The 21,405-nt window shown below is 36.5% G+C and overlaps 1 protein-coding gene across 1 annotated transcript in view; it reads left to right on the forward strand.

Moving 5' to 3' along the window:
• The window catches only part of CEP152 (centrosomal protein 152), a 91,897-nt gene that overhangs the window by 42,890 nt on the left and 27,602 nt on the right, over positions 1-21,405 (forward strand). The window contains exons 13-19 of the mRNA XM_008069900.2: positions 2,876-3,080; positions 9,298-9,426; positions 10,907-11,016; positions 11,777-11,905; positions 12,048-12,180; positions 16,203-16,484; positions 19,254-19,385. Coding sequence (XP_008068091.2) covers positions 2,876-3,080; positions 9,298-9,426; positions 10,907-11,016; positions 11,777-11,905; positions 12,048-12,180; positions 16,203-16,484; positions 19,254-19,385 — 1,120 coding nt within the window. The remainder of the gene's footprint in view (positions 1-2,875; positions 3,081-9,297; positions 9,427-10,906; positions 11,017-11,776; positions 11,906-12,047; positions 12,181-16,202; positions 16,485-19,253; positions 19,386-21,405) is intronic.

Consider the following 21,405-nt stretch of genomic DNA (forward strand, 5'->3'; position numbering starts at 1 on the left):
TTTTTTTTTTTTTTTTGGGATTTATTGTAGAGATGAGTTCTCGCTGCCCAGGTGGGTCTCGAACCCGCGGGCTGCAATCCACTCACCTCAGCCTCCCAAAGGCATGGGATTACAGACTGAGCCACCAAGCCCGGCGGGATTATGCTTTTTATTTGGTTTTCTGCCTGCTTGTTGCTGGTGTACAGAAATGCAATTTTTTGAATGTTGATTTTGTAAGCCAAGACTTTACCAAAGTTATTTATCAGAGTAAGCTAGCTTTTGACAGACTCCTTAGGGTTTTCAGGGTATAAAATTATATCGTCAGCAAAGAGGGATAGCTTAACTTCCTCTTTTCCTATTTGGATACCCCCAATTTCCAAGCATGTGCCACCACACCTAGTCAATTTTTATATTTTTTTGTAGAGTCGTGGTCTCACTATGTTGCCAAGGCTGGTCTCAAACACCTGGGTTCAAGCATCCTCTGGCCTCAGCCTCCCAAATTGCTGGGATTACAGGCATGAGCCACTGTGTCTGGCCCTCTCTTTATTTGGGATAATTGCTATTGGACCATTTTCAAGTTCACTCATTTTTCCCCCCGTTATCTTTATTATTGAGCCTATTCAGTGTTTTGTTGTTTTTTTTTTTTACTTTCAAATACTGTTTTTGTAATGATAAACTTTCTACTTGGTTATTTTATAGTTTTTATTTTTCTGTTAAGATTCCTGTTTTTTTGTTATTGTTCATTTCAGGTATATTTTCCTTTACCTTATAAATTGTAGATATAACAACTTTTAAGCTTTTTAAACTCTTTGGTGATAGCTCCAGCATTTGAATCATTTATTGTCTTTTCTCTTAAGAATTGGTCACATTTTCCTGGTTAGTTTTATGTCAATTAATTTTAGATTGTATACTAGACATTGTGAATTTTATGTGGTATATAAACTTGCATTTCAAATCTCAATTCAGTTCTCCAAGCCTTTGCCACATTTGTTTGAATCTGATCTATGTATGTACCCTCTAGGGACTAGTCATTTTGTGACTTGTATGTATGGTTCAAATTTTAGTTAAATTTTCTAGATCTTTGCTATGCTGGTTTGGAGATCTGTTCTGGGCTTAGGAATCCTGAATGTTGTATAGTTCATATACAACATTGGTTTTCAGCTTTATCATTGGTTTTCAGCAATTTGCCATTGATATCACGTATGGTAGTCTTCTTCTTCATGTTTCTTCTGCTTGAGATTAATTAGGTTTCTAGATTTTGTGGTTTTAGTTTTAGGAAAATTTGGGCCATTATTTTTTCAGGTATTTTTTTCCCACCCCTATCCCCCTCCTCTTCTAGGACTTCAGTTGCACATATGTTAGAAAACTTAATATGCTTTATGTATTTGTTTTAACTTTATAGTCTTTGTGTTTAACTTTATAGTTTTATTCTATGTCTTTATATTCATTGATCATTTCTTCTGCAGTGTTAAATATGCTGATAATATCATCTAGTATGTATTTTACTGCAGATATTAAAATTTTTTGTCTCTGTAAGTCCAATTTGAGTCTTTATTATATCTTCCATCTCCTCATCATGTTCATATTTTTCTTAAACTTCTAGAACATATTAAATATATTTAATTCCATTGTCTGTACCATTGCTGGGTTAGTTTTTATTGACTGATTTTTCTCCTGGTTATGGTTCATGTTTTTTTCCTATTTTTTTGGTATGCCTGTTAAATTCTAAAATGAATTTTATGTTTTGGATGTGGAAGTTTGCTGTCTTTTCAAAAATACTGTTGTACTTTTTCTGTGACACACTTAAGTTAGTTGGAATCCACACTTAAGTAAATTGAAATTCATTTGCTCTTTTCAAGACTTTCTTTATAGGCTTTGTTAGATCAGGTTTAGAACAGCCTTTCATCTGGGCATAATTTGAACCCCACTACTAAGGCAATATTTGATGCGTTATAAATTAGGAGATCTTTCCAACATGACTAATTGGAACTCAACATATTCCCAGCCTTATTCTTTTCCTGTTTCCCCCTCCCTCGTGGGCTCACATACAGATTTCCAGAGTTCTTTCTATGCAACAGCCCCCCCACCCAGTATTTCTCCCTTCAAATTCTAACCACTTTTCCTCCCCAAACTCTGGACTCTGTTTGAGTTTCACCTCCCTATGCAGTGACCTGGAGACTCGCAGGTAGAAAACTGAGGCGCAATCATAGAGCTCACCCTGTTTGTTTTCCTTTTCTCAGGAATTACTGTCCTGTGCTACCTGCCTGTTGTCTAATGATTGAAAACTATTGTTTCATCTATTTTATCTGGCTTCCTAGTTTTTAATGAAAAAGATAAATCTAACCCTTATTAATTCATTAAGGCAAGGAGCAGAAAAATCTCACCCGAATCTTTAAGTTTACTGAAATTAAAATTGAGTTTAAACTAGCATGGCTTTATGTTTGTCTTTTTTCTAGTTCCTTAGATATTCACCCAGACTTGTGTTTTGGTAAGTTGAAAGAAATTGTTGGTTAGAATGACTAGTGTTTGGTATTTTTTTCCTGCTTAATATTCATGTTTCTCTTAGAACCACAGAGGCTATATAGAGTATATATAGCATGCAATTTAACAAAAACACAAATTCAAGTCATGTCAAAGTTTGCATGTCTAAATTCCTTACAGTTAGGCAGCAAGATAAGCTTGAGAATGGTTTTCCTATGACTAAACTTATTTCTATATATGGAAACATGGCAAGGGTAATATCCTTATATATAACAAAGCTTAAAATGGTTTTGAAATTAGTATGTAGTTGTGTAGGTGGCAAAACATGGTTGCCACTGCCATTAATGCTTTTAAGGAATAATAATGCTTGATTTGTTATTTGATTTAGTCTTAAAAGTCACAATTTCTCCATTAGCATTGTGCAGCAAGAAGACCTAAATGAAGAACTTTCAAAAGATGAATTTATTCTGAAGTTGAAAGCAGAAGTACAGCGTTTGCTGGATAGCAACTCAGTGAAGCGTCATCTGGTGTCTCAGTTACAGAATGATCTCAAAGACTGTCATAAGAAAATTGAAGCTCTCCAACAAGTGAAGAAGGATGAGAAAAGCATCGAGGTTGAGGTTTGTAGAGCCTGTAGAGTTAAATATGCTTAATAAAGACATTTTTGCACTTTTTATATTTAATAAATCTTTGACTTTTAGAGGTGCGTTTGACATTTTTAGAAGAAAAGTTTAAAGAAGGAAATGATAGCTAGAGGGATACTGATAATTCCTGATTTACAAAGATTCAACATATAATTTTTTGGCTTTACAATGGTGCGAAAGTGGTATGCATTCAGTAGCAACCATACTTTGAGTGCCCATACAACCATTCCATTTTTCACTTTGGGTACAGCATTCAATAAATTCCATGAAATAGTTACGTGGATTTATTATAAAATAGAATTTGTGTTCAATCATTTTGCTCAACTGCAGGCTAATGTAAGTGTTTTGAGTACATTTAAGGGAGGCTAGTATAAGCTATGCTGTTCATTAGGTTAGATATATTAAATGCATTGTCAACTTTTGATGAGGTTATGAGGCCGTAACCCATTGTCAAGAGTTGTGTTCATTGTCAGTTGAAGAGAATCTATATGTTTTCTGGTTACTCTTGGCACCTAATAAATGAGATGCCAATTAGGTAAAATTTATTTACCACAAATGCAAGGTAGTATTCTCTGTAAAAAGGTATTCGAATTTCTTCAAGATTGGCTTGTACCAACAGTACCTAAAGTCTAGTTAAAGTAAATCTTCCCTAGCAAAATCCTTTGGCTTTTTGTCTATGAGATTTCCCTGGCCCATGTACCTATAACAAAAGTTATTTGTATGAAAACATTAATTAGATAGTGGCAGTGGTACAGACAGGAAAGGCATAAAATCAGGGGATGTCAGTCATTGACATCCACTTTTATATTCTCCAGTCAGTCTTCTTATTTTATAGGTGAGGAAGATGAAACTGGAGGAGTTTGTGACCCTTCTGAGGTGACAGAGTCAATCTTAGGCAAATTGAAACTAAAACCACGACTAATAAATAGGAGAAGGATATTTTCACAAGATCATGCTACATAGAGAATATTAGGATTGCCCTCCTTTAACAGCTGAGTTTTTCACCCTTACATATTTCACAAATTCTCACCGATCTAGTCTCCCTATAGAAAACAACACATAAAAGACCTAATAACTAAGAAAAGGAAAAGGAATGTAAAGTAGTTAGTAATAGTACATTCCTTTCTCTCCTGGATAGAAATAATTATTTCCTACTTTAGTACTGTTTTATCTCCTGATCCTTCAAAGTAAGACTTGTGTTCATTAACAAAGGTCTATTAAAGCAAAGATATTGTATTGTGCTAATTGTTCTGGAATTTTAATTGTGACTAATTTCTTTTCCAGAAATAATTGTGTAATGAAGTAGCTAAAGGCATTTGCTATACAGATATGCTTTCTCATGTGTAGCAGTTGACAACAGCTGGGTCTTGTGATGTGTTTTTTTTAGCTTTGCCTCTGGAGTTGGTTGATCAATAGCTTGAAGGGAGCTATCTCATCTTTGAATACTCTTGTTGCCTGACTACTCTACTACCATAGTGATTTCTCCATCTAAAACTCTGATTTTTCTCAAAGTGTTACTTCAGCCCTTCCTTCTTATGTCTGTTCTGCTTCAACTTACTATATAGGGATTTCCTGGGAACATTGTCTTGATAATTCTCTACACATTTACTCAGTAAGTATTTGTTGGACTAATACACATATTGACATTGAAAAAGGGAGAAGTAGAACTTAACCAGCAAGTGGTTTTCTTAAACACTCAAGTTCATAGTCATGTAATTTGTCCATGGACATTTTTAAACTTTGCCTTTGCTTCTTCTTTTCCACATTTTTATCTTTTCTGAGATAGGGTCTCACTCTGTTGCCCATGCTGGAGAGCAGTGGCACAATCACGGCTTACCACAGTCTCCAACTTCTGGGCTCAAGTGTTCTTCCCAAGTAGCTGGGACTACAGGCGTGTGCCATCACACCTGGCTAATTAAAAAAAATTTTTTTTTAGCTGATCACAAACCAGGCAAAGTGGGGACCAAAGGGAGGCCCAAACTTTACTTGTATGATGGCCACATGTATAACTAGTCCTGAATTGTACCCCATATCCTTAAAATAAAAGATATATATAAGAAAAGGAAATAACAAAAATTTTTTTCTTTTTGTAGAGATGATATCTTGCTACATTGTCCAGGCTTGCATTGAACTCCTGAACTCAAGCTACCCTCCCACCTTAGCCTCCCAAAGTACTGGGATTATAGGCATGAGCCACCGTGCCTGACCTTTTCCATATCTTTTATGATGGAGCATTCTATTTAATCTGTTAATTGGAAAGTGCCATTGGGAGTAATATGGAGGAAGAGTAGATCATTCAGGGAAGCATTTTTTTTTTCTAAAGCTACGCTGTGCAAAGCCTTGTGGGATTCAATGATGAAAGAAACAATGGTCTTTCCTTGAAAGGATCTTAGAATCTAGAACAGTACTATCCAGTAGAAATAGGAGCTAATAGAAACTACATATTAGTTTAAAATTTTCTAGCAATCCCATTAAAGTAAAAGTAATAAGTGAAATTAATTTAATGATGTATTTTACTTAGCCTAATAGATACAAAATATTACCAACTCAAGTCAATATAAAAATTATTAATGAAATGGATTATATATGTATGTGTGTGTATGTGTGTGTGCTAAGTCCTTAAATTTTGGCATATATGTATTTTATACTTACAACACATTTCAGTTTGGGCAAAGCCACATTTTAAGTGTTCAGTGAACGCAGGTGGTTAATGGGCTCCTATATTTAGCATATAGATCTAGATAATGGAAATGGCCCCCTATAGCTTTATGTAATAGCATGATACTAGTTTGAACAAAGAGCTATGAGAAGGAATTACTAACTAAGCTTGATGGAGAATGGCAAGAAGGCCTTAATGAAGTGTTTAAGGAGGGGACATTTGATCTTTGTCCTGAAGGACAAATCCAGGAGAGAAGGGGTAAAGGATTTCAGCAGTGAGCAAAAGTACATATATAAAAAGATGTGACAAATAAGCTGGTGGTGACTAGAGAGTAGGGCATGAGACTAGAAGTCTGTGTTAATGAAATGATATTAGACTTCTCTGCTTGCTACAGGAGAATCTATTAAGAGAAAGAACACATCAGTTTAAACATCCCTGGATATCTTTTTTAAAGAGTCCTGGGCCATCAAAATTCCCCCCTAAGTATTTCTAAGTGTACTTTCTAAGTATTAAGAAGGTCAGCAAAAGTATTTACTATGTAGTCTATTGGGCATGTTTTTTTAATGAACATTTTAAAGATAATAGTATATTTATTGCCTTATACATACTTTTTAATGCATTTTGTATTCATTTATATCTGTCTTAGAACATTTTAAAATTATTACAGAGATAGTTTTTTGCTCTCATGTCATATGACTATTCATAGCAGTGGTTTATTTAAAGTTAAATTCTTGCTCAGGAACCTTATCTGTAGTTATAAAATTGTCTCTGTACAAAACTAAAAGAGACTCCTTTATTACATTTCCGGGATAACATATGATAACAAATAGTGGACTGCCCATGCATAGCACTGATTGGGAGAGAATCAAATATTAGGCCATTCTTTCTGATTGACCCACTAGGTCATTAAGGTACCATGTGGTAGAAGCATTAGGAAAACCAGACTGGCTTACTGTGTCAGAGCCCACATCTACACTGAATTTTTGGTGAATATAATAAATAAAACACAGTACCCTTCTTGTGTCCAACACTCAATAAAGATCATTACCTTACCACAAGTCGTGTCAAAGGTATCCTTTGAATCCAAAGACACTTAATAGGCAGTGTTCAATAGCCCACTCATAAGATTCCTAGCTACAATTTTTCTAGACACAGAATTAGGAAAATAGGATGAGAGTTGGTGTGTTACATTTCTTGTTTTCTTCAAGATAATATATTTGCTATTTCATCTTTAGAAAGACATTGTGTTGTGACATTCAAGTGATCCACTTCTTTTTTAAAAAGTTCTTCATAAAGGTCCTGTGTTGACAAATACAAAGACCTAGTCCTTGTGTGCCTGCAGTGAGATATGTCAAAACTGAGCATAAAATCCAGCTATGAAAAAAACTCACCTGTCTGGAAAGAAGCACAAATGAGTGTCATGAAATTCAAAAGGTGGAGGTCAAGTTTAAAGAAATGAAAGCCATTCTAGTGAGTCAGTAAAATTCTTAAGTCTCATTAGTCCTCCCCACCCCTATATCTGGAGAGAAACTAACAGAGTGGATATTCTTAGCTCTTCTCTCTTCTAACTGGGGTAGCAGGCCTGGCTTCTAGGAGTGTTTGGCAAGTGGAAAGGGAAAGATCAACAACTAGAGCCATCTCCTTCAAAAGGAAATAAAGACTCTACTGCTCTACACTGAATGGGAAGACCAAAGCCTTGGTGTTTTGCCACCCTACATGGAAATGAAATACATACACTACTTCCCCCAATGAGTAGAGAGAACCTTGGTACAGAGTATTTTTTAAACCTTGTAGAAGGGAGCTCAGAGTCCATACATAAACTGAAAAGTGGAATAGAGTACATATATTTTAAAAATCTTTGTGACTCCTTCAATGAGTAAAGAACTCTATTAAGGAAAACACTCAGATGGTAAGAAGAAAATGTGCAAACTTATATAAATAGACAAATCTAGAAAGATCTGTAAGAGGTTTGTTTCATTTTTGTGGCAATACAAACATGTAAATGAAAGCAGTTGTCAGATACTCTTTTTCTATGAGAGATAATGATTTAAACGTAGTCACTGCCGTTGGAGGTGAAGTGAGATGGAGGAAAAGTGAAATGCACTACCTGACAGTGTGTGTGTATATATATTTTTTTTTTTTTTTTTGAGTTGGAGTCTCACTCTGTCGCCCAGACTGGAATGCAGTGGCCGCTCTTGGCCACTGCAGCCTCAACCTGCTGGGCTCAGGTGATCCTTCCACCTGAGCTGGAACTACAGGCGTGCGCTACCATGCCTGGCTAATTTTTGCTTTATTGTAGAGATGAGGTCTCGCCAGGTTGCCCAGATGGGTCTCGAACCTGCGGGCTCAGGCAATCCACTCACTTCAGCCTCCCAAAGGTGCAGGATTACAGACTGAGCCACCGAGCCTGGCTCAGTATATATATCGTATAACCTTTCTGGAAAACAATTTGCCAGAGTCTCTCATGAGTCTTAAAAACTGTACTTATTGAACAAAATATATATGCATGAGTTAATACTGGTATAAATAAATACATACAGAAACAACAAATGCTCATCTTAGTGAGTGAACATATGATAAGAAATAAGATATTTGCATTGTCTTAAAGACTCTTATATAATACCACTAACTACAAGTTGAAAAATAGCAAGTTTACAATGAGCATGTCTGGCAGACCATATATAGGTTATTTTTTTTGAGTCAGAGTCTCTTGTCCAGGTTGGAGTGCAGTTGCATGCTCCCGGCCACCACAGCCTCGATCTGCTAGGCGCAGGCAATCCTTCCGCTTCAGCCTTCCAAGTAGTTAGAACTACAGGCATGCATCACCAACGCCTGGCTAATTTTTTAAAAAATTATTTACTGTAGAGACAAAGGCTCGCCACGTTGCCCAGGCTGGTCTTGAACCCATGGGCTTCAGGCAGTCCTTTCACCTCTACCTCCTGGAGTGTTGGGATTACAGGTGTGAGCCACTGCACCTGGTGGCAGACCATATTTTCATCAATTGATCATTGTCAATGACGAGACATATTGATGCCATGTGTCTCCTGTAAAGACCACACATCAGTTCTTGGCTTTCATGTCATAGGTGCATAACCTGAATTTAATAACCTCCCCCTGGAAAAAAACAAAGTGAGAGGCATCCTACAAAATAACTAGTTAGCACTCTTAGTAAATGTTATGGATTTAAAAGACAAAGACTGAAGAACTGTCCTAGATTGGAGAAGACTAATAAGATTTGACAACTAAATGCCATGTGGAATTGTGGACTTGATTTTGATCTTATACCAGGAAAAGGACTTAAGAGGAAAATTAGAGATATTTGTATAAGGTCTATAGATTAGTTGATAGTTTTGTATTCATGTTAATTTACTGGTTTTGATAACTGTACTGTTGGTTATATTGGGGAAAGATAAGTGGAAGGTATATAGAAATTATCTGTACTGTTTGCAATTGTTTTAAAGCATGAAATTACTTCAGAATGAGTCTTAAAAATTTAAAAACCTGAAAAACTTTTTACTTCTTTGTAACATTCAGACCAAAACAGATATCTCAGAAAAACAAACTAATCAATTATGGCCTGATTCTTCTACTGCCAATGTGATTGTCAGAGGTGATATTCTGCGACTTAAAAATGAAATTCAAGTTTTACAACAACAAAATCAGGTGATTAAAATATATTTTTTATTTTATAGGAATTTTTATGGTCTTGTTAAATACAATGGAAGTAATAACTTTGTGAAAATATAAAAGTAATATTAGTTAGTAGACAAGTATATTATATATTTAGTAGACACGTATATTATAGTAGACACATATAGTGTATGAATTTCAATTATTTCTCTTCACTAGTGATTATTGATTAGTAGTTTCATCGGCAAATAAGTTAGTGTAATTCCAGTTTCCTTCCTCTGTAGTAGCATGGTCGATAGAGGTGTCCAAAGTCAAATCTTGCTAATTTAGATGGCTGCTGAAGATTATTGAATTCTAAGACTTATTTTAAGGCATTGGTTAACCAATATGAGGGGGGATACCCAAAAAACCCAGAATTTATTTGTAAAAAATTGTGTATTCTACATGTTTAAACTTGTCACCTTTAAAGTACTCATTTGATGCAATACACCTATTGAGATGCTTTTTTCACTGCTCAAAACAGTTTTTGAACTCATCAGTTTTGATACTTTTTCGTACTTTTAGTTTCACTTCTTTCACATTGGCAAAAATTTCCCTTTGAGGACTTTTTTTCATCCAGGGAAACCAAAAAAGTTACTGGGGGTGAGATTGGGTGAATAGGGAGGACTGGGCACAAGGGTCATGCCATTTGGGGTTAAAAACTGCTCAACCCTCAGCGCCATTTTGCATATTGTTCCTGTAAATCACCCATCATGAAATGGGCAAATGAGTAAAGAATCTCCAAAAAAAAAAGTCACTGAAGCTGAACATAGCCTCTCACAACAACACTAGCTGGTGCACTGATTCGGATGGGTTCCTAGAACACTTACCTAGCAGGGGAAGCCCGTGCTACAAGGGGCTTGCCCTTCGAAAAATAAACCGGGCTTGGTGGCTCAGCCTGTAATCCCAGCGCTTTGGGAGACTGAGGTGAGTGCATTGCCTGAGCCTGTGGGTTCGAGACCCGCCTGGGCCACTTGGCGAGACCTCATCTCTACAATAAATCAAAAATTAGCCGGGCGTAGTAGCGTGCGCCTGTAGTTCTAGCTACTTGGAAGACCAAGGCGGAAGGATCACCGGAGCCCAGCTGGTCGAGGTTGCGGTGGCCAGGAGCAGCCACTGCACTCCAGTCTGTGTGACAGAGTGAGACTCCAACTCAAAAAAATAAAATAAAATAAATAAATCAACAATTTCAGGTTTTGGAGGGGCCCCCCTTGTACTTCTCTGGTAAAAGGTTTTATTTTGTATATGTCAAAGTAAATACAAAATTTAAACTTCTCCTGTCAGAAAGCTATTTGTTAAAGAATTGAATCTGTGTTCTTATCAAGGCATGAAGAGACTTTTTCTATTGTAGAATTATGGAAATATTACGTCAAATAATGTTATAGGGCAGAGATCAAGCACAGAGGATGTTAAAAAATAAGGTAAAACTAATCAATGAAAATGATGTGTATTTCCTTTTTTCTTTTGTGTCTAGGAACTTAAAGAAACTGAAGAAAAACTGAGAAATACAAATCAAGACTTATGTAATCAAATGAGACAAATGGTACAGGATTTTGATCGTGATAGACAAGAAGCTGTGGATAGGTAAGGTCTATATAGTTGCATGACACCTGTCTTCTTGGTTCCCTTCCTCTCCAAGTCCCTCCCCTGCCTACCCAAAAAAAGATTCAAGGGAAATGATGGAGTGAATTCTTCCATTGAGATCTTAGATTGACAGTGATGAGTCCCTGGCTTCTCGAGCTAGAATTTGGAACACTTTTTCCATAGAAACATGTTATGTAATGAGTTGAGTTTCGTAGCATCACTGAAACTGTAGTTCACTGAAATATTATAGCTTCAGTGTGTTTTTTTTAAGACCAGTCTTGGAAACTAACTGTTCTTTATAAAGAAAAAGTCTGTGGGAGGGAATGAATATGTCTTCCAAATACCAGATCATAAACTTGGAAACAGACTTCTGGGACATAACTTATTTGTGAGTTGGGTGCTGCTAGTATTTGTGTTTAATATAGATGATTTGGAATTTAGAGCCACACACTCAGTTATTTCAGTTAATTTTTTGTAAACATATGTCCTCAACTTAGAGGACTATGTTTGAAGGACCAAGGCATTCTTACATCTGAGTTTCTAATTTTCTCTATAAACATTTGAAGGAAAAAAAAAATTGTTGAAGATTCTCATAAAACCATTGACTGTAATTAATTGTTCCCACTTTTGGTTGGGGAAAAGCAATCTGACTTTAACTATAATTTGCATTAGAGGAATGGGATTGCTAGGAAGGAAATCAGTTTGTTTTGGTGTTCGTAGTAATGCTTAGCATTGCCTTAGGTTCCGCTTCTGTTTCTAGGTGTGAGAGGACTTACCAGCAGCACCACGAAGCCATGAAAACCCAAATACGTGAAAGCCTGTTAGCAAAGCATGCTTTAGAGAAGCAGCAGCTCTTTGAAGTTTATGAGAGGACTCACTTGCAACTTAGGTGAGAGTTAAAGAGTTGAGCTATCCTTTAAGCTATCCTTTAAGGTGATGACATTTTCCTATTCCATAATTTAGAGGAAAATTATTATACAGCCATTGTATTATTTTTGTGGTCATTTAGTTGCTGGTTTTGTGTCTCCGAGGTCTGAATTAGATAAGCTGAATAAGGAGATGGTTGCTGTGCAGGAATGTTACCTAGAAGTGTGCAGAGAGAAGGACAATCTAGAATCGACTCTCAGGAAGACCATCGAAAAGGAGCAACAGGCTCAGGAGAAGGTATAGTACAAGTTTGTGTTGTTTCTACATCATCTCACTTCTCAGGCCTCAGTATTGTCATTTAAATGTAATGACAGTAATGTCATTTAAATTAGTTTAAACTAATACACTTGTTCTGGGGAAGTGAGTGGAGAAGGTATTTGTAGAATCTATTTTTGGCTGAATCACACTAATATAGATCACAAAATACAGTAACTGTTGAAATGGTTATTAAAACCTTGGTGTAAAGTGATATATATACAGGAGAAAATTATTTTTTCTTAGATCTAGAAGGTAAGAGTGGAACAGAACCACTTTAAGTCTGAAACTCAGATCCTTATTTTTCCACTGTTGATTAGTCAGGAACTCTACATAGTCCTGTGAGCACTGCCCAGAGTATTCCTTCAGCGACCTTTTCCTCTGATCTATTTCTTTCTCGGTACCTAAGTGTCATTTTATTCTTCTGGGGAAAAGGGCAGGAGTTTGAGCACGGGTCTTATGAAAGGGAAGATGGGGATACGGACAGAAGATATGGAGAATAAAGTCCGAGTTTAGTGTGACCTCTTTCAGGGAAGCTGGAGAGGCTACAGGAGATTCTCTAACTGCCTGATTCTTCCAAGTTGCCTTGGTGAGTTTCCAGGAGTAAAATCATGTGTGAACGGTGGCCCCTCCTCTTTTCTTCCTGTCCTGGCTTGGAGCCTCACCCAGACACAGGTCTGACTGTCCCTTAAACTTTAGATCAGCAGGCAGACCACAGTTTGAAAGCTACCTGCCTCAAGATTAGAAATGTTTTTAAAGACTTGAATAAATGTTATATACAGAGGTTTTTGAATATGTTATATTTAAGCAAGCTATTGCTGCCAGACTTAAAAAGAATAGTAAAGAGCAGGTGGAGGAATCCAGTTTATTTAATATTTTGATTATTGTTGAATAGATTAATATGGTGAAAAAACATGCCATTTATACATGTCAGCTAATGGAAAAAGAACTTCTAAAGGAGCTGTTTTAGTTATTACTGGGAGTATAAAACTAATAAAGGATCTTAAATTACCTTGAAATTGGGGACTTAGCATTCAGTAATATTTTAAAAATTAAAATAGAAGATCTCCAGTGTGATTCTTTTTTTTTTTTTTAAAGAAAATAAATTGGCAAAATCATAAAATTCTCTCAAAAAGGTCATTCTTTCCAGGAATATTTTCTGATACTTTTAAAAGAATCAGTTTGACTATAAATTTGATCTTAATATAATGGGTCAGTTGCAACAAAATGCTGCTACTGACCAATATTTTGGCTTGCGTGTGTATGTGCACAAGTGCAAGAAGGAAAGTTAAAACTAGGATTTGGCTCTTCAAAACAAACACAAACTTAGAGGTTAACTTTTTTCTTTAAAAATTTAAAATTGTTGTGCAGTAAAAATGGACTTTCCCCCCATTAAGTGTATAGTTCCATAAATTTTTAACACATTTATAGATTCATCAGGATACAGAACAGTTTTATCACCCTAAACTCCCTTGTGTTTTTCCCTTGTAGTTACACCCACTCCCCCCACTTAAAGAGCTGGTATACTTAAAGCATTGGAAGTTTAATTTCTTCTTTCTCTGGAATTCTTTCGTTTTTTATTTAGATTTATATAAGCCCTCAGTAGTCTTTATAAGCCAATCAGAACTGAAACACTTTTATATTTAAAAGACTTTATGTAATCTTTCACATTCTTCAGAGGTGGGAAAGGATAAATGTTTCACACACACAAAAAAAGAATCTTATTAAACTCTAGAGTGAGCTAGGGATCTTTTGGGGCATTCCTTCTCTGCAGGACTATGCCATTTCCCTGCAGCTGAGCTTTAGGCCGGGAACTTAGTCTGAATACAGAATTTATGAGATAGGTAACACCAGGAGTTCAAGAGTGTATTTTGGTGTTTTACATGCTGTTTTCTGAAGCCCTTGTTGAGTCAGACTGTGGGCTCATAGGAGCTAAATTCCAAGTGTTAAAGCTTTTATTAACACACTGAACTTTCTTCACATGTTAACCTGGCTCATTCAGAGATAGGGAAAGTAGTTGTACATACAGAACACTTCAGATTGGGTAGTAATCAGTGGAGGCCATACATTTGCAGACAAGGCAGAGATGATCAACATTTCCATTCATAATGCCATTACTATACCCATCAAGATTTATTTATATAATTGTAATATGAGCTAAGTTGGTATTTATTAGAAGTTAGGTTTTTTTCTTTTTTTTTGTATCCAGGCCATGCACAACAAGTTCAAATGTTTTTAATTTAGAGGTGGTTAGTGTTGTACAGAGATATTTATTTGAGTTTTGTTTAAAGAGACAGCTATTGGAGGAAAGGGAAGAATATGTAAGCAAACTGCAGGTGAAACTTGAAGAAAAGTACCAAGAAATTCTTATGATGGAAAAGAACAAGTGGCTGAAAGAACAAGAAATTGATTTTAAACAGCAAGTTGAAAATGAAGTGATGTTAGCCAAAGAACACTGGGCTAAGGAACAGAAAGAGGTGTGAATTAAAATTTCTTTCTGGTCACCATGTTTAAAAAATGTAGTATTAACTATAGAAGACAATTCTTCTTGAACAAATATGTAAGTTTTAATTGACAGACACATACATAATCACCCATTTTTACTTTTCAGAATTGAATTATTAGCAGCTCATCAGTTTTATTTTTTAAAAATTAGCTTCTTCTTGAATCTTCAGCTCAATTCAGGATATAACAGGTTTTATGGACATTTCTCAAAATGAAACCATGTTCTAATTTCATATTGTGAAATTATCCTGATATCCTGATAGCTATAGACTAATACCAGTAGTTAACAAATAAATAATCCATATTGTGGATTAGGAGAAAGAAGTAATGGGCAGGTTCAAAAGTACAGAATTTATTATTTGTATTGCTTAAATAACAAATGAGATTAGGAAATGCTAATAGTTCCCAAGAAAGTTACAGCCTAAATTATGATCGTAAAAACTTATTTGGAAGTGTAAAAGAATTCTCAAGTTTATTCAAACTAGAGTCTTCTATTCACAAAATTGCTAGTAATTGCTATTAATCTGGTAGCCAGGGAAGCAGTTTGAGAACCCTATATATCCAGAAGGTAGGAGACAGGAAAAGGGAAAAGCAAACTTTACTGTTTCAGTTTTGCCTAACACTGATTGTGCTTAGATCCATTCCACTACTCTGTTAAAGCAAAATGTCTTAAAATCATGAAGATATTCTTCCAGTAATGCTGCCTCCCTCTTGAATGCTGTCTACTTAGTAATATTTAACATTATAACAAATGAGAGTCTAATATGTTCAAGTTAGTAAAACTATTTTGTCGATGGTTCAGTTTTAGCTTCATTAGTAGATATTTTCAGTGCCTGCTTCATGGAAAGTGTAGTGTTGATGGCAAAGCACATATTAATAGCAACATTTTTCTTTTTATCATGCCATGATTCTAGTGGCAATATGAAGACTTCCAGAAGATTGCATATTGAGAGCAAAGTAGTCTGACCTTGCCTAACATACTTAACATGTGATTCTTGTCATATAGTTAAGGTCAAATAGTCACTTTCAGGTTTTACTTGAGAATGTATTTTTCACTGATTAAATTTCTAAATCTGTTATAATTACTACACTGTCTAGATCAGGGATTCCCAACCCCTGGGCCACAGACTGGTACCAGTCCGTGGCCTGTTAGGAACTGGGCCACCCAGCAGGAGGTGAGCTGTGGTGAGCAGAGCTCTGCCTCCGGTCAGATCACTGGCAGCGTTAGATTCTCACAGGAGCAAGAACTCTATTGTGAACTGTACATGCTTGGGATCTAGCATGAACACTCCTTATGGGAATCTAATGCCTGACAATTCCCCCTCCTCCATCCATGGAAAAATTGTCTTCTACAAAACCTGTCCCTGATGCCAAAAAGGTTGGGGACTGCAGGTCTAGATGGTTTTAAACACAGCTGCGGCTGCTTTTTTGGCCAGCTTATAATTCTAGTTTTTACTTATTTGAATATTTTTCTCAAGTGACTTTTCTTCTGAAAACAGATCAAAGAAAAACTCATTCAACAGCTTGAAAAGGAGTGGCAGTCTAAACTGGATCAAACTATAAAGGCAATGAAAAAGAAGACCTTGGATTGTGGCAGCCAAACTGAACAAGTAACCACCAGTGATGTTGTTTCCAACAAAGAGATGGCATTCATGATAGAAGAGCAGAAGCAAAAGATCCAGCAGAATTTAGAGCGAGAGAAGGAAATGGCCATCAAGGGGGCTTTGAAGAAACTTGAAATTGAATTGGAACTCAAATATTGTGAAAATATTGCCAAGCAGGTAATAGGCAGGTTTATTCTAGTAAAATTTTGGAACTGCCTATCTCTTAAGGAACACCTATAAAATGCTGCTGTTGAACTTGCTCATAACTTTACACTTTAAACAATTTTGTGTATTTCTGGGATAGAATTCCTAAAATTTTCTTCATTATATTTCTGTCACAAAACTGTTATCCTTTAGTTTTTCTGTGTAGTTTTTCAGTTTACAAAATGATTCTCCAAGATCAGTCAAGTATTAAGACGCCTGAGGTTAAACAGGGTGGTTTTACATCTGAATGAAGCACAATTTAATTGTGAATCTTTAATACCTAATTTTGTGTAGAACATTTTACTAAGGTAGTTATAGACAGTGAATTTAAGCAAACAAGGTATTCAACAATATTTGTGTTGAGGTTTGATGCAGAGTTCAATCTGCAGGCATGCCCTTCATTGGAACTTTGACAATCATTCCCATCAGCTACCCAAAAGTGGTGCCATTGCCTTTCTTTTGAAGCACTCACAAAAGTAGCTTCCAATTGGGGCAAGTTACTTGATTTCAAAGAAATGTCATACTGAGAAAAGTATAGCCTTTGTTACAAGAATAAAGATGACTTATCTGTTATATCTATTTCATCTATTATAGCGATTTTTCAAAATTTTTGGTTTTAAGATTACAGTTTTAAAACTTAAAGACTCTAAAGACTTTCTGTTTGTGTGGGCTATATCTATTTACTGTATTGAAAAATAAATTTCATAATGTTTTTAAAAACAAGAGTACCCAACCATACATTTTATTGACTGTCAGAGCAATGACATGATCACATACCATCTGGAGAACTGTACTGTTTATGCATGAGAGAACAGGAGGAAACAAGGTAGATGGTAGCTTAATTTTTATTTAATTTTTTGGAGTCAGGTTCCTACTTTCTCACCCAGAATATAGTGCAGTGGCACAATCACAGCTTACCACAGCCTCGATCTCTTGGGCTCAGGTAATCCTGCCACTTCAGCTTCCTGAGTAGCTGGGACTACAGGGATACTACCATGCCCAGCTAAGTTTTAAATTTTTTTGTAGAGACAAGGTCTCAGTATGTTGCCTAAGCAGATCTCAAACTTCTGGGCTCAAGCAATCCTAGGCCTTGGGCTCCCAAAGTACTGGGATTACAGACATGAGCCACCATGCCCAATCAGTATCTTAATATTATTTTGGAAATAGTTTTGATCTCACAGACTACCTGACAGGGTTTCTAGCCTCAAGAGGTCCCTGGACCTTAATATATCTATCATGTATTTATTACTTTATATTAGTACTTTTTGTAAACTCTTAAACAAGATTATATATGAAGTAAGCTTTGTTTGGTTTTTTTGAGTCAAAGTCTCACTCTGTCGCCCAGGCTAGAATGCAGTGGCATGTTCATGGCCACCACAGCCTTGACCTGCTGGGCTCCCATGATCCTTTCACCTCAGCCTTCCAAGTAGCTGGAACTACAGGCATGCACCACCACGCCCGGCTAATTTTTTGACTTACTTGTAGAGATAAGGTCTCGCAAAGTTGCCCAGGCTCGTCTTGAACCCCTGGACTCAGGCAGTCCTCTTGCCTCCACCTCCCAAGTGCTGGGATTACAGGCATGAGCCACTGCACCCAGCTAGAAGTAAGGTTTTAAAAAATATACTCAGCTTTTGATAAACACTTGAAATTTTGCGTTATTTGTTACATTGTTCTACATGAAGTTTACGGGGCATCTTTAAAATCTGAAAACATAGGCAAATATATGTAATGGTATCAAAGACCTCTTCAATCAGTTAAATAGTTTTCTGAAGTGTGTACTGAAAGATTTGAAAAGAGTTAAGAAAATGTTTCATAGACAAAGAGATGTGCTGCTGCCTTGTTATTTAGGAAATTATTACTCTTATGAGGAAAAACAAATAGCATAATATAGCAGAAATGAAATGTTTTATAATAATTATTAAGTAATAGAAATTTCCACAGGAGCATTATCTTTTCCCTATATTTTAAACTCTGTCAAACATATTTAGCACTTTAATGAGAAACACAGCAAAATATCAACTCTGCTTTTGTGTGTATGTACCTGTATATGTGTGTGGGTGTGTATTTGTATGTATTTTAAAACAAAGGAATAAGGAAAAGTTACTTAATGAATGACTTTCTGGTAACTGATGGCAGATCACCCTCACAATTAATCAAGTCTTAAGTTTTTGCCTGCAGAGCTGTCACACTCATTCTTTAGTTCCTACTGATTCTTGGTGGCAGGAGAATTTGCCAGGCATGAAGCCTGAAATTGTATTGATGCACGTGTGTGTGTGTGTATGTGTGTGTGTGTGTGTGTGTGTGTGTGTGTGTGTGTGTGTGTGCACGTATGTGAGTGTTTGTAGGACATGAGAAATGAGGATGTGGTAGGTGTCATGATCAGACAGAAGCTGGCACCAAGCAGCCTCCCTGCAGACCTTCCCCTTTTTCCCAAGATAAATAGGAGTTGTCAGAAATGGCAAATTGTAGTTCATATAAAGATTTCTAAGACAGTATTGATCATCAAACACTTACAGATTCCTACTTCTTGTTTTGGCATTTGTATGGGACATCATAGGAAGTTTAGAACAGAAGGATTAGAATTTACTGTTTAGGATAAGGTAGGGCACATGAGGTCAGTGTGACTGTAATGTAGTGAAATACAGTGTAAAATGCACATGAAATCATAGTTGCTATTTGAAAATGAGGTCTTTTTGAAATGGCACACCCCACTTTACCTCTTTCTCTTGCAACATCCTCCAGGTAGAAATAGCTGTGCAAAATGCCCGTCATCGATGGCTGGAAGAACTACCTGAGCTTGCAGAGTATCAGGCACGTGTTAGAACAGAACAGAAGAAGTGGGAAGAACAACAAGAGATCTCTGTGACCAAGCGGGTAAGAGCACTCCTGGAGTGAACCCTCAGGAGGTTGTCTTGCTTGACCATTTCTTTCATTTCAATGCTGGCAATTTGTCCCTACTCATAAAGTTGTCAGTGGATTAAATATGATAGTGCCTGTTATGCATTAGCTCAGGGCCTAGCAAGTAGTATCTGTTCTTGTCATCATCCAGATGTTTGAGGAGAGATCATGTATTTCAGCATTTAAAACTCTCATAATTAGGAAGATAACCTTAACTTAGAAACTGAAATCACATTCTATCTTACCCTAACTTTAGGTGAGATTGAGAACAGGTGTTTATCTGTTTATTATTAACTGTACAGTATCCTTTCACATCCTTTCACATGACACATCTGTGCTATGTCAGTAGTCTTATAACATGTTCTTATCGATAAACAGCCAACTCTCTTTTCCAGAGATGTCATTTTCTTTAACTAGAAAACAGATATTATAACCATGTGTACTCTTCCGATGTAGTTTACTGGTCTAAACGAATGTTAATTAGAATGCCAACAAACTAAACATAGTTTTGAAATTTGACATAATCTATAAAATGTATTTGGTAAAATAAAGGATAGAAATGCTTTTAAAAATCTCAATCTCTTTATGGGATACAAATAATTTTTGGTTACATGGATTTCATTGCATACTGACAAAGAAATCTCATCTTTAAGTGTACTCACCTCTCTCACCCGTGCATATTATACCTGACAAGTGATGTTTCATTCCTCCATTCCTTTCTACCCTCCCCCTTCTGAGTCTCCAATGTCCATTATACAAGGGGAACCAAAAATACCCGGAATTTATTTATTTTTAATTGTGTATTTTTTTACATGTTGCAACTTCAGTCACTGTCAAAGTACTTTCCATTTGATGTGATACTGCTCTTAAGATGTGTTTTGAACTTGCCAGTTTTGATGTTTTAGTCTTCTGCCATGTTTTGTTTTACCTCTTCCATATCAGAAAAATACTTTCCTTTGAGGACATTTTTCATCCAGGGAAACAAAAAATATTGCTCAGGGTGAGATCAGGTGACTAGGAAGAATGAGACACGGAGTCATGCCTTTTTTGGTAAAAAACAAACTGCTGAACACTCAGTGCAGTGTGGGCAGGTATGCTGTCATGGTGGACGAACTAGTCACCTCTTTGCCACAAAAAAAATTCACTGAAGCCGAATGCAGCCTCTCTCAACAATGCTAGCTGGTACATTGATGCTGATGGGTTCCTAGAACACTTAACTAGCAGGGGAAGCCTGTACTACGAAGGACCCATCCTCCAAAACATAATTCCAGGTTTTTTGGGGTCCCTCTCTTTCCATTCTCTGTGCCTTTGCAGTTCCTTAGTTTAGCTCCCACTTATCTGAGTGCAGGTGTCTTTTTTGTATAACAGCTTCTGTTCCTTTGAGTAGATACCTAATAATGGAATTGCTGGATTGAATAGTAGATCTGCTTCTTTTTTTGGTCTCTTCTTTACATTCTCTCTCTCTCTCTCTCTCTCTCTCTTTCTTTCATTTTATTAGCATTGAGGGTACAAATCGATTTCAGTTACATTGTATAGTGGTGAAGAAGTCTGGGCTTTAAGTGTATCTACCATTCTACCCTTGCACACTGTACCTGATAGATGATTTTTTATCTCTCCATGCCTTCTCCTCAACCCCCTTCTGAGTCTCCAAATTCCATTATATTCCTAGGCCCCAGTGTTTTGGGCATCAGGGGATGGTTTTGTGGAAGACAGTTTTTTCACAGATGGGGCTTGGGGGAATGTGCAGTCAAACCTCACTGCTTATGTTTATCTGTATTTGCAATTCCTCACTAGTGCAAGCATCACTATCTCACCTCTACCTCAGATCATCAGGTATTCAGTTCTCATAAGGTGAGATCCCTCGCATCCACAGTTCATAATAGTGTTCACGCACCTATGAGAATCTAGTGCCTCTGCTGATCTGAGAGGAGGCAGAGCTCAGGCAGTAATGTGAGTCATAGAGAATGGCTTTAAATACAGCTGAAGCTTCCTCAGT

This window comes from Carlito syrichta, unplaced genomic scaffold (genome assembly GCF_000164805.1).
Source record: "Carlito syrichta isolate Samal-C Ts95f unplaced genomic scaffold, Tarsius_syrichta-2.0.1 Scaffold312386, whole genome shotgun sequence".
NCBI classification, from domain to species: Eukaryota; Metazoa; Chordata; class Mammalia; order Primates; family Tarsiidae; genus Carlito; species Carlito syrichta.